This window comes from Panulirus ornatus, chromosome 6 (assembly GCF_036320965.1).
Source record: "Panulirus ornatus isolate Po-2019 chromosome 6, ASM3632096v1, whole genome shotgun sequence".
In the NCBI taxonomy this organism is placed as follows: Eukaryota; Metazoa; Arthropoda; class Malacostraca; order Decapoda; family Palinuridae; genus Panulirus; species Panulirus ornatus.
Genome location: NC_092229.1, coordinates 20521591 through 20536310, shown reverse-complemented (window position 1 = coordinate 20536310; position 14720 = coordinate 20521591). Strand labels below are relative to the sequence as shown.

Below are 14720 nucleotides of genomic sequence, written 5' to 3'. Positions count from 1 at the left end.
ATACATCTGTATGTGGGTGGGTTGGGCCATTCTTTCGTGTGTTTTCTTGCGCTACCTCGCTAACGCGGGAGACAGCAACAAAGCAAAATAGATGAATATATATATATATATATATATATATATATATATATATATATATATATATATATATATATATATATATTTTATCTGTAGATCCTTACTTGGATGAACCTTCTTCCAAGTAGACTGACATCAACCCCCTAGTCGGCCACCAAAGCTTTCCTCAAACCTGGTTAGTGAACTGGTCACCGTCGAGGTTTTCCTGGTGTGTCTAAACGTTAAGCCGTCATCTTCATATGGCCGTCCTGTCTGCTGGTAACTGACTACAGTTGATACCCTTGCTGGGGTTGTCTCCTGTTGATGCTGGTGGTGAGGCTGATTTCCTGTGCTGGTGGTGAAATATATTTGCCTGCCGTTAATGTTAGTGATGACTTTGATGAGGCTGCCTCATGTTGATGCCAGTGATGAGGATCACCACTAGCTATTGATGCTAGTGGTGATACTGCTTCATGTTCATACCGGTGGTGAAGCTGACTCCTGTTGATGCAGTGGTGATCGTGCTTCCTGTTGGTGCTTTTGATGAGATGCCCTCCTGTTGATACCAGTGGAGAGACTCAGCTGTTCATGCTTATGGAGAGGCTACCCTTATTGTTGCCACTGATAAGGCTGCCGCCTGTTGATGCGAGCATTGAGGCTGCCTCCTGTTGATGCTAGCATTGAGGCTGCCTCCTGTTGATGCTAGCATTGAGGCTGCCTCCTGTTGATGCTAGCATTGAGGCAACCTCCTATTATTGCTAGCATTGAGGCTGCCTCCTGTTTATGCCTGTGGTGGGGATGCTTATATTTACTTCGGGCTTGTGGTGTAAACCTGTGATTGATAATAGTGTAGTTAAAAGAATGTTACCATCTACTTGATCTACCTTCACAACTGGTCAATGTAGTATGTACGGCTGTGGAAAATGTTAATAATTCAGGAGCTAAGGGACAAAATTTCATTATCTATACCGAATCTAGTAGTGTTTTGTCCTTAGCTGAAACCCACTCATCCTTTGGTGCACGAAGTGCAGGATTGGGTGGTCCTTCAGCATTCTAGACTTACCAAGGTAAATTTTTGTTGAGTACCAGTGCTTGTGGATATGGAAACGAAAAAGCAGACAAAGCAGCTAAAAAAAAGCAGTAGATCTGCTACGGGCTTCTATTCCGTTTGGCGATTTTCGTGAAAACAATCCATAAATACATAATGAATTAATGGCATATAAGATGGAGTAATTTAACAACTAATCAAAAGCCAAAAGGTATAAGATCAATGATCAAAAAGCAGGAATCCTCAAATTACCCAAATTGAAGAGTAAGTGTAATCTTGACTGGGCTCCGAATGGGACAAACTACTCTCACCTGTAGCTACTTGAAGTCAAGTGGTGAAGAAAGACAGGTTCCCTATTGTCACACCTGTCTGACAGTAAAATACATTTTAATGGAATGTGTTCTTTTAAATCAAGAGCGGAGAGCAAATTTATTACATGGTAGGTCCATTAATGAATTGCTCGGCGACAACTGTCACTATTGACGGGTTAATGAATTAAAGCTAATAGATTATAGATTTTAACGATTTCTGCTAATTTACATTTCATATATGTGTTTGTGTATATATGTGTATATTTACTTTTTGATGACTTTCTAAGATAGAATATATTAATCTGCATTAAGATTGCTGAATAGCCTTAGAAGCTCAAGTGCTTGGCTACTAAGGCTAAATTTTGTAATCCAATCCAGTCTCAGTGTAAACACATGCAGTTGAATTACATTAACACATACGTATCACACCATCCTTATGCCACAGCAAGATCGACAAACATGCTGTAATACATTAAACAGGTAGAGCAAAGGCTCCTCTGAAGAGAATGTCTGCATCTCCATAGAAGTCTTCAGTCACCCTTGTAATCCCAAGGAGACACAAATCCAACTTACACCCTCCCATCACCTTAATTCAGTCACACCCATACTGGGCATCGTACATGATACGCACATGATATTCTCTTTCCACACCACAAATATCAGTGCTTAGATAAACTGAATATCCTCAACAAACAATTCATCCAATTCACCCTAAACCTGTCTGGCCCTTCATCCTTTCCAAAGCAAATGTAACATGACTTCACACAAAGTAGAGCACTCAGAATAATCACTGGCAGCACAACCACAAGCACTCATCATCTACAACAGAATCAGAGATCCTCCCAATACATTCCCACCTCATTATGCTTGGCATTCAGCACCATGTAACAGCACAAGACTCAGCCCATATAAGTAGAGATGAAACACCTTTCCCTGCCTCACATTTCAGCAAGCTGTGCACAAAGCCCAAAAAACTCATTGACAATATATTTATATTTATCTATTGTACTTTGTCGCTGTCTCCCATGTTAGCGAGGTAGCGCAAGGAAACAGACAAAAGAATGGCCCAACCCATATACGTACTCGTCCGCACACTCACATATACATACCAATACATTTCAACGTATACATGTATATACATACACATATATACACATGTACATAATTCATACTTGCTGCCTTTATTCATTCCCGTCACCACCCCGCCACACATGAAATGGCACCCTTTTCCCCCTGCACGCACCTGAAGTAGTACTAGGAAAAGACAACAAAGGCCACATTCATTCACACTCAGTCTCTAGCTCCCTTTCACCATCCAGGCCCCACAAAACTTTCCATGGTTTACCCAGAACGCTCCACAATGCCCTGGTTCAATCCAGTGACAGCACGTCGACCCTAGTATACCACATCGTTCCAATTCACTCTATTCCTCGTGCACCTTTCACCCTCCTGCATGTTCAGGCCCCAATCACTCAAAATCTTTTTCACTCCATTCCTCCTCCTCCAATTTGGTCTCCCACTTCTCCTTGTTCCCTCCACCTCTGACACATGTATCCTCTTTGTCGATCTTTCCTCACTCATTCTCTCCATGTGACCAAACCATTTCAAAACACCCTCTTCTGCTCTCAACCACACCTTTTATTACCACACATCCCTGTTGCCCTTTCATTACTTATTCGATCAAACTACCTCATACCACATGTTGTCCTCAAACATCTCATTTCCAACACATCCTCCCTCCTCCGCACAACCCTATCTATAGCCCACGCCTTGCAACCATATAACATTGTTGTACCCACTGTTCCTTCAAACATACCCATTTTTGCTTTCCAAGATAATGTTCTCGCCTTCCACACATGCTTCAACGCTCACAGAACCTTTGCGTCCTCCCCCACCCTGTGACTCCCTTCCGCTTTCATGGTTCCATCCACTGCCAAATCCACTTCCAGATATCTAAAACACTTCACTTTCTCCAGTTTTTCTCCATTCAAACTTACCTCCCAGTTGACTTGTCCCTCAACCCTACTGTATGTAACTACCTTGCTCTTATTCACATTTACTCTCAGCTTTCTTCTTTCACACACTTTACCAAAGTCAGTCACCAGTTTCTGCAGTTTCTCACCCAAATCAGCCACCAGTGCTGTATCGTCAGCGAACAACAACTAACTCACTTTCCAAGCTTTCTCGTCCACAACAGACTCCATACTTGCCTCTTTCTCCAAAACTCTTGCATTTACCTCCCTAACAACCATAAATGAATTAAACAACCATGGAGACATCATGCATCCCTGCCGCAAACCGACATTCACTGGGAACCAATCACATTCCTCTCCTCTTACTCCTATACATGCCTTACATCCTCAATAAAAACTTTTCACTGCATCTAGCAACTTGCCTCCCACACCTTATACTCTTGATACCTTCCACAGAGCATCTCTATCAACTCCATCATATGCCTTCTCCAGATCCATAAATGCTACATACAAATCCATTTGTTTTTCTAAGTATTTCTCACATACATTCTTCAGAGCAAACACCTGATCCACACATCCTCTACCACCTCTGAAACCACACTGCTCTTCCCCAATCTGATGCTCTGTACATGCCTTCGCCCTCTCAATCAATAACCTCCCATGTAATTTCCCAGGAATACTCAACAAACTTATACCTCTGTAATTTGAACACTCACCTTTATCTCCTTTGCCTTTGTACAGTGTAACTATGCATGCATTCCACCAATCATCAGGCACTTCACCATGAGTAATACATACATTGAATATCCTCACCAACTAGTCAACAACACGGTCACCTCCTTTTTTAATAAAGTGCACTGCAGTACCATCCAAACCCGCCACCTTGCCAGCTTTCATCTTCTGCAAAACTTTCACTGTATATATGAGTCATTATTCCTAGTTTCCCCTAATTTTATTAACTGTATTATTATACTTGATCACCATTTCCCACATTAGCAAGGTATTGCCAGGAAATAGACAAAGAAAGACCCATTTACTCATATACACATATATGCATATTCTTTTTTATTGCTGTTTCCTGTGTTAGTGAGGTAGTGCCAGGAACACTCGAAGAAAGGTCACATTTATTTGCTTCCATTCTCTAACTGTCATGTGTAATGCATCAAGACCATACCTCCCTATCCGCAACCAGGCTCCACAGACCTTTCTGTGAGTTATCTCAGACACTTAACTTGCCCTGGTTCATTCCATTAACAACACATCGACCCTAAAATACCACATCATTCCAATTCACACTATCCCATGCATGCATTTCACCCTCCTATATGTTCAGGCCCTAATTGCTCAAAATCTTTTCCCTGCATCTTTCCATTTCCAATTTGGTCTCCCCATTCTCTTTATTCCCTCCACTTCAGATACATATATCCTCTATGTCAACCTTTTCTCACTTATTCTACCCACATGACTTAATCATTTCTGCTCACCCTCTTCATCTGTCTCAGCTACACTTTTTTCTTTTTATTATTAGCGTAACTTCTTGTACTCTTTCATTACTTACTCGATCAAACCACCTCACACATAATTTCAAACACACACACACACACACACACACACACACACACACACACACATATATATATATATATATATATATATATATATATATATATATATATATATATATATATATATATATATATTTTATTTTTTTTTTTTATTATACTTTGTCGCTGTCTCCCGCGTTTGCGAGGTAGCGCAAGGAAACAGACGAAAGAAATGGCCCAACCCCCCCCCCATACACATATATATACATACATCCACACACGCAAATATACATACCTACACAGCCTTCCACGGTTTACCCCAGACGCTTCACATGCCCTGCTTCAATCCACTGACAGCACGTCAACCCCGGTATACCACATCGCTCCAACTCACTCTATTCCTTGCCCTCCTTTCACCCTCCTGCATGTTCAGGCCCCGATCACACAAAATATTTTTCACTCCATCTTTCCACCTCCAATTTGGTCTCCCTCTTCTCCTTGTTCCCTCCACCTCCGACACATATATCCTCTTGGTCAATCTTTCCTCACTCATCCTCTCCATGTGCCCAGACCACTTCAAAACACCCTCTTCTGCTCTCTCAACCACGCTCTTTTTATTTCCACACATCTCTCTTACCCTTACGTTACTCACTCGATCAAACCACCTCACACCACACATTGTCCTCAAACATCTCATTTCCAGCACATCCATCCTCCTGCGCACAACTCTATCCATAGCCCACGCCTCGCAACCATACAACATTGTTGGAACCACTATTCCTTCAAACATACCCATTTTTGCTTTCCGAGATAATGTTCTCGACTTCCACACATTCTTCAAGGCCCCCAGGATTTTCGCCCCCTCCCCCACCCTATGATCCACTTCCGCTTCCATGGTTCCATCCGCTGCCAGATCCACTCCCAGATATCTAAAATACTTCACTTCCTCCAGTTTTTCTCCATTCAGACTCACCTCCCAATTGACTTGACCCTCAACCCTACTGTACCTAATAACCTTGCTCTTATTCACATTTACTCTTAACTTTCTTCTTCCACACACTTTTCCAAACTCAGTCACCAGCTTCTGCAGTTTCTCACATGAATCAGCCACCAGCGCTGTATCATCAGCGAACAACAACTGACTCACTTCCCAAGCTCTCTCATCCCCAACAGACTTCATACTTGCCCCTCTTTCCAAAACTCTTGCATTTACCTCCCTAACAACCCCATCCATAAACAAATTAAACAACCATGGAGACATCACACACCCCTGCCGCAAACCTACATTCACTGAGAACCAATCAGTTTCCTCTCTTCCTACACGTACACATGCCTTACATCCTCGATAAAAACTTTTCACTGCTTCTAACAACTTTCCTCCCACACCATATATTCTTAATACCTTCCACAGGGAATCTCTATCAACTCTGTCATATGCCTTCTCCAGATCCATAAATGCTACATACAAATCCATTTGCTTTTCTAAGTATTTCTCACATACATTCTTCAAAGCAAACACCTGATCCACACATCCTCTACCACTTCTGAAACCACACTGCTCTTCCCCAATCTGATGCTCTGTACATGCCTTCACCCTCTCAATCAATACCCTCCCATATAATTTACCAGGAATACTCAACAAACTTATACCTCTGTAATTTGAGCACTCACTCTTATCCCCTTTGCCTTTGTACAATGGCACTATGCACGCATTCCGCCAATCCTCAGGCACCTCACCATGAGTCATACATACATTAAATAACCTTACCAACCAGTCAACAATACAGTCACCCCCTTTTTTAATAAATTCCACTGCAATACCATCCAAACCTGCTGCCTTGCCGGCTTTCATCTTCCGCAAAGCTTTCACTACCTCTTCTCTGTTTACCAAATCATTTTCCCTAACCCTCTCACTTTGCACACCACCTCGACCAAAACACCCTATATCTGCCACTCTATCATCAAACACATTCAACAAACCTTCAAAATACTCACTCCATCTCCTTCTCACATCACCACTACTTGTTATCACCTCCCCACTTGCGCCCTTCACCGAAGTTCCCATTTGCTCCCTTGTCTTACGCACTTTATTTACCTCCTTCCAGAACATCTTTTTATTCTCCCTAAAATTTAATGATACTCTCTCACCCCAACTCTCATTTGCCCTTTTTTTCACCTCTTGCACCTTTCTCTTGACCTGTCTCTTTCTTTTATACATCTCCCACTCAATTGCATTTTTTCCCTGCAAAAATCGTCCAAATGCCTCTCTCTTCTCTTTCACTAATACTCTTACTTCTTCATCCCACCACTCACTACCCTTTCTAATCAACCCACCTCCCACTCTTCTCATGCCACAAGCATCTTTTGCGCAATCCATCACTGATTCCCTAAATACATCCCATTCCTCCCCCACTCCCCTTACTTCCATTGTTCTCACCTTTTTCCATTCTGTACTCAGTCTCTCCTGGTACTTCCTCACACAGGTCTCCTTCTCAAGCTCACTTACTCTCACCACCCTCTTCACCCCAACATTCACTCTTCTTTTCTGAAAACGCGGGAGACAGCGGAAAAAAAAAAAGGCATATATATATATATTGGTTGAACCATTATGTGACATTCTTTTTTTTCATTCATTTCAAGCTAGAAGTTTCAGTTTTCTAAATTGTTTCTTACATTTCTCATATGTATATATATGTATGTGTGGGTGTGTGTATATGTGCGTATGTATGTGTAGGTGTGTGTATGTGTATATGTATATATATATGTATATTATCCCTGGGGATAGGGGTGAAAGAATACTTCCCACGTATTTCCTCGCATGTCGTAGAAAGCGACTAGAGGGGACGGGAGCGGGGGGCCAGAAATCCTCCCCTCCTTGTATTAACTTTCTAAAATGGGAAACAGAAGAAGGAGTCACGCGGGGAGTGCTCATCCTCCTCGAAGGCTCAGAGTGGGGTGCCTAAATGTGTGTGAATGTAACCAAGATGTGAAAAAAGGAGAGATAGGTAGTATGTTTGAGGAAAGGAACCTGGATGTTTTGGCTCTGAGTGAAACGAAGCTCAAGGGTAAAGGGGAAGAGTGGTTTGGGAATGTCTGGGGAGTAAAGTCAGGGGTTAGTGAGAGGACAAGAGCAAGGGAAGGAGTAGCAATACTCCTGAAACAGGAGTTGTGGGAGTATGTGATAGAGTGTAAGAAAGTAAATTCTCGATTAATATGGGTAAAACTGAAAGTTGATGGAGAGAGGTGGGTGATTATTGGTGCATATGCACCTGGGCATGAGAAGAAAGATCAAGAGAGGCAAGTGTTTTGGGAGCAGCTGAATGAGTGTGTTAGTGGTTTTGATGCACGAGACCGGGTCATAGTGATGGGTGATTTGAATGCAAAGGTGAGTAATGTGGCAGTTGAGGGAATAATTGGTATACATGGGGTGTTCAGTGTTGTAAATGGAAATGGTGAAGAGCTTGTAGATTTATGTGCTGAAAAAGGACTGATGATTGGGAATACCTGGTTTAAAAAGCGAGATATACATAAGTATACTTATGTAAGTAGGAGAGATGGCCAGAGAGCGTTATTGGATTACGTGTTAATTGACAGGCGTGCGAAAGAGAGACTTTTGGATGTTAATGTGCTGAGAGGTGCAACTGGAGGGATGTCTGATCATTATCTTGTGGAGGCTAAGGTGAAGATTTGTATGGGTTTTCAGAAAAGAAGAGTGAATATATATATATATATATATATATATATATATATATATATATATATATAAATATTTTTTTTTTTTTTTTTTTTTTTTATACTTTGTCGCTGTCTCCCGCGTTCGGAGGTAGCGCAAGGAAACAGACGAAAGAAATGGCCCAACCCCCCCCCATACACATGTACATACACACATCCACACACGCAAATATACATACCTACACAGCTTTCCTTGGTTTACCCCAGACGCTTCACATGCCTTGATTCAATCCACTGACAGCACGTCAACCCCTGTATACCACATCGCTCCAATTCACTCTATTCCTTGCCCTCCTTTCACCCTCCTGCATGTTCAGGCCCCGATCACACAAAATCTTTTTCACTCCATCTTTCCACCTCCAGTTTGGTCTCCCACTTCTCCTCGTTCCCTCCACCTCCGACACATATATCCTCTTGGTCAATCCTTCCTCACTCATTCTCTCCATGTGCCCAATCCATTTCAAAACACCCTCTTCTGCTCTCTCAACCACGCTCTTTTTATTTCCACACATCTCTCTTACCCTTACGTTACTTACTCGATCAAACCACCTCACACCACACATTGTCCTCAAACATCTCATTTTCCAGCACATCCATTATATATATATATATATATATATATATATATATATATATATATATATATATATATATATAATATATATATATATTCCCTGGGGATAGGGGAGAAAGAATACTTCCCACGTATTCCCTGCGTGTCGTAGAAGGCGACTAAAAGGGAGGGGAGCGGGGGGCTGGAAATCCTCCCCTCTTTTTTTTTTTTTTTTTTTTTTTTTTTTTTTTTTAATTTTCCAAAAGAAGGAACAGAGAAGAGGGCCAGGTGAGGATATTCTCTCAAAGGCCCAGTCCTCTGTTCTTAACGCTACCTCGCTATCGCAGGAAATAGCAAATAGTATGGAAAAAAAAATATATATATATATATATATATATGACAGCTAGAGAATGGATGTGAGTATATTTGGTTTTTCTTTATCTGTTCCTGGTACTACCTTACTAATGCAGGAAAAGGCGAACAAGTATGAAAATATGTATACATTAAAGGTATAGTCAGACTCCCATGCATATATATATATATATATATATATATATATATATATATATATATATATATATATATATATAAATAAATAAATAAATATATATATGTACAAAGGCAAAGGGGATAAGAGTGAGTGCTCAAATTTCAGAGGTATAAGTTTGTTGAGTATTCCTGGTAAATTATATGGGAGGGTATTGATTGAGAGGGTGAAGGCATGTACAGAGCATCAGATTGGGGAAGAGCTGTGTGGTTTCAGAAGTGGTAGAGGATGTGTGGATCAGGTGTTTGCTTTGAAGAATGTATGTGAGAAATATTTAGAAAAGCAAATGGATTAGTATGTAGCATTTATGGATCTGGAGAAGGCTTATGATAGAGTTGATAGAGATGCTCTGTGGAAGTTATTAAGAATATATGGTGTGGGAGGCAAGTTGTTAGAAGCAGTGAAAAGTTTTTATTGAGGATGTAAGGCATGTGTACGTGTAGGAAGAGAGGAAAGTGATTGGTTCTCAGTGAATGTAGGTTTGCGGCAGGGGTGTGTGATGTCTCCATGGTTGTTTAATTTGTTTATTGATGGGTTTGTTAGGGAGGTGAATGCAAGAGTTTTGGAAAGAGGGGCAAGTATGAAGTCTGTTGTGGATGAGAGAGCTTGGGAAGTGAGTCAGTTGTTGTTCGCTGATGATACAGCACTGGTGGCTGATTCATGTGAGAAACTGCAGAAGCTGGTGACTGAGTTTGGTAAAGTGTGTGAAAGAAGAAAGTTAAGAGTAAATGTGAATAAGAGCAAGGTTATTAGGTAAAGTAGGGTTGAGGGTCAAATCAGTTGGGAGGTAAATTTGAATGGAGAAAAACTGGAGGAAGTAAAGTGTTTTAGATATCTGGGAGTGGATCTGGCAGCGGATGGAACCATGGAAGCGGAAGTGGATCATAGGGTGGGAGAGGGGGCGAAAATCCTGGGAGCCTTGAAGAATGTGTGGAAGTCGAGAACATTATCTCGGAAAGCAAAAATGGGTATGTTTGAAGGAATAGTGGTTCCAACAATGTTATATGGTTGCGAGGCGTGGGCTATGGATAGAGTTGTGCGCAGGAGGGTGGATGTGCTGGAAATGAGATGTTTGAGGACGTGTGGTGTGAGGTGGTTTGATCGAGTAAGTAACGTGAGGGTAAGAGAGATGTGTGGAAATGAAAAGAGCGTGGTTGAGAGAGCAGAAGAGGGTGTTTTGAAATGGTTTGGGCACATGGAGAGAATGAGTGAGGAAAGATTGACCAAGAGGATATATGTGTCGGAGGTGGAGAGAACGAGGAGAAGTGGGAGACCAAATTGGAGGTGGAAAGATGGAGTGAAAAAGATTTTGTGTGATCGGGGCCTGAACATGCAGGAGGGTGAAAGGAGGGCAAGGAATAGAGTGAATTGGATCGATGTGGTATACCGGGGTTGACGTGCTGTCAGTGTATTGAATCAGGGCATGTGAAGCGTCTGGGGTAAACCATGGAAAGCTGTGTAGGTATGTATATTTGCGTGTGTGGACGTGTATGTATATACATGTGTATGGGGGAGGGTTGGGCCATTTCTTTTGTCTGTTTCCTTGCGCTACCTCGCAAACGCGGGAGACAGCGACAAAGCAAAAAAAATATATATATATTTATATATATATATATATATCCCTGGGGATAGGGGATTAAGAATACTTCCCACGTATTCCCTGCGTGTCGTAGAAGGCGACTAAAAGGGGAGGGAGCGGGGGGCTGGAAATCCTCCCCTCTCGGTTTTTTTTTTCCAAAAGAAGGAACAGAGAATTGGGCCAGGTGAGGGTATTCCCTCAAAGGCCCAGTCCTCTGTTCTTAACGCTATCTCGCTAATGCGGGAAATGGCAAATAGTTTGAAAGAAAGAAAGAAGATATATAAGTATTTAGATAAATATATATAAATAAATATAAATAAATAAATATATATATATGTATATATATATATATATATATATATATATATATATATATATATATATATATATATATGGAAGCGGAAGTGAATCATAGGGTGGGTGAGGGGGCGAAAATCCTGGGAGCCTTGAAGAATGTGTGGAAGTCGAGAACATTATCTCGGAAAGCAAAAGTGGGTATGTTTGAAGGAATAGTGGTTCCAACAATGTTGTATGGTTGCGAGGTGTGGGCTATGGATAGAGTTGTGCGCAGGAGGGTGGATGTGCTGGAAATGAGATGTTTGAGGACAATGTGTGGTGTGAGGTGGTTTGATCAAGTAAGTAATGTAAGGGTAAGAGAGATGTGTGGAAATAAAAAGAGCATGGTTGAGAGAGCAGAAGAGGGTGTTTTGAATGGTTTGGGCACATGGAGAGAATGAGTGAGGAAAGATTGACCAAGAGGATATATGTGTCAGAGGTGGAGGGAACGAGGAGAAGTGGGAGACCAAATTGGAGGTGGAAAGATGGAGTGAAAAAGATATTGAGTGATCGGGGCCTGAACATGCAGGAGGGTGAAAGGCAGGCAAGGAATAAAGTGAATTGGATTGATGTGGTATGCCGGGGTTGACGTGCTGTCAGTGGATTGAATCAGGGCATGTGAAGCGTCTGGGGTAAACCATGGAAAGTTGTGTGGGGCCTAGATGTGGAAAAGTAGCTGTGGTTTTGGGCATTATTACATGACAGCTAGAGACTGAGTGTGAACTAATGGGGCCTTTGTTGTCTTTTCCTAGCGCTACCTCGCACACATGAAGGGGAGGGGGATGGTATTCCATGTGTGGCGAGGTGGCGATGGGAATGAATAAAGGCAGACAGTGTGAATTGTTTGCATGGGTATATATGAATGTGTCTGCGTGTGTATATATATGTGTACATTGAGATGTATAGGTATGTATATTTGCGTGTGTGGACGTGTATGTATATACATGTGTATGGGGGTGGGTTGGGCCATTTCTTTCGTCTGTTTCCTTGCGCTACCTCGCAAACACAGGAGACAGTGACAAAGCAAAATAAATAATAAAAAAAATTATATATATATATATCCACTCCCAGATATCTAAAACACTTCACTTCCTCCAGTTTTTCTCCATTCAAACTCACCTCCCAATTGAATTGACCCTCAACCCTACTGTACCTAATAACCTTGCTCTTATTCACATTTACTCTTAACTTTCTTCTTTCACACACTTTACCAAACTCAGTCACCAGCTTCTGCAGTTTCTCACATGAATCAGCCACCAGCGCTGTATCATCAGCGAACAACAACTGACTCGCTTCCCAAGCTTTCTCATCCCCAACAGACTTCATACTTGCCCCTCTTTCCAAAACTCTTGCATTCACCTCCCTAACAACCCCATCCATAAACAAATTAAACAACCATGGAGACATCACACACCCCTGCCGCAAACCTACATTCACTGAGAACCAATCACTTTCCTCTCTTCCTACACGTACACATGCCTTATATCCTCGATAAAAACTTTTCACTGCTTCTAACAACTTGCCTCCCACACCATATATTCTTAATACCTTCCACAGAGCATCTCTATCAACTCTATCATATGCCTTCTCCAGATCCAAAAATGCTACATACAAATCCATTTGCTTTTCTAAGTATTTCTCACATACATTCTTCAAAGCAAACACCTGATCCACACATCCTCTACCACTTCTGAAACCACACTGCTCTTCCCCAATCTGATGCTCTGTACATGCCTTCACCCTCTCAATCAATACCCTCCCATATAATTTGCCAGGAATACTCAACAAACTTATACCTCTGTAATTTGAGCACTCACTCGTATCCCCTTTGTGAGAAACTGCAGAAGCTGGTGACTGAGTTTGGTAAAGTGTGTGAAAGAAGAAAGTTAAGAGTAAATGTGAATAAGAGCAAGGTTATTAGGTACAGTCGGGTTGAGGGTCAAGTCAATTGGGAGGTGAGTTTGAATGGAGAAAAACTGGAGGAAGTGAAGTGTTTTAGATATCTTGGAGTGGATCTGGCAGCTGATGGAACCATGGAAGCGGAAGTGGATCATAGGGTGGGGGAGGGGGCGAAAATTCTGGGAGCCTTGAAGAATGTGTGGAAGTCGAGAACATTATCTCGGAAAGCAAAAATGGATATGTTTGAAGGAATAGTGGTTCCAACAATGTTGTATGGTTGCGAGGCATGGACTATGGATAGAGTTGTGCGCAGGAGGATGGATGTGCTGGAAATGAGATGTTTGAGGACAATGTGTGGTGTGAGTAGATTTGGTTTTTCTTTATCTGTTCCTGGTACTACCTTGCTAATGCACGAAAAGGCGAACAAGTATGAAAATATTTATACATTAGAGGTATAGTCAGACTCCACCTACTTAGGGATTACACCTTGAGTAAAAAAGTCATCTTTGGTGAGGCTGTATAATTTGGATGTGATCCCATGTATGTTTTCTATTTATATGTCAAAGAGTAGAGAATAAGATTATATGTTTAATGTATTCCTAGCTAGAGCTATTCTGAAACTTTTAAGAAGGTATGACATTTTTTGAAAATTTATTTAGCTTATGTTTCCGTGTCAATAGTTTTTTCTTTGCTTTTCAGTCGCAGCTTCAGTAGTACAGGCAGCAATAACCTGTCATGGCTTCAGATGCAACAGCGGAAACTTGCAGAAAGACGTGAAGCCAAATTTCGTGCTGAGAGAGGTCCCCAAGAGGCTCGGATGCTCTCTGAACTTCGCACCCGTATGAGCCAGGTAACTTAGGAGTTGTTTTGTGTATATGTCATCATCTGCGATGATATCCACGTTTCATTGTAAAATGATACATCGGTCATTTTGTCTGCATGTTCACTGCAGCCAAGTTGAAGTGCAGTGGGTTCTTGATGATATCCATTAAATATGTGAAATGTGATGAGTTAGGGCATATGGTTTATATGCTTTAAACAAATTTTTTTTTTTCTTTTATACTTTGTTGCAGTCTTCCGCGTTAGCGAGGTAGCTCAAGGAAACAGACGAAAGAGTAGCCCAACCCACCCACATACACTT

The 14720-nt window shown here is 41.5% G+C and overlaps 1 protein-coding gene across 24 annotated transcripts in view; it reads left to right on the top strand.

Annotated features, from left to right (window-relative positions):
* The window catches only part of by (focal adhesion protein tensin), a 1595780-nt gene that overhangs the window by 1497298 nt on the left and 83762 nt on the right, over positions 1-14720 (top strand). For all 24 annotated transcript variants that reach the window (XM_071662733.1, XM_071662731.1, XM_071662715.1 and 21 more), the window contains one exon: positions 14279-14429. In XM_071662733.1, coding sequence (XP_071518834.1) covers positions 14279-14429 — 151 coding nt within the window. The remainder of the gene's footprint in view (positions 1-14278; positions 14430-14720) is intronic.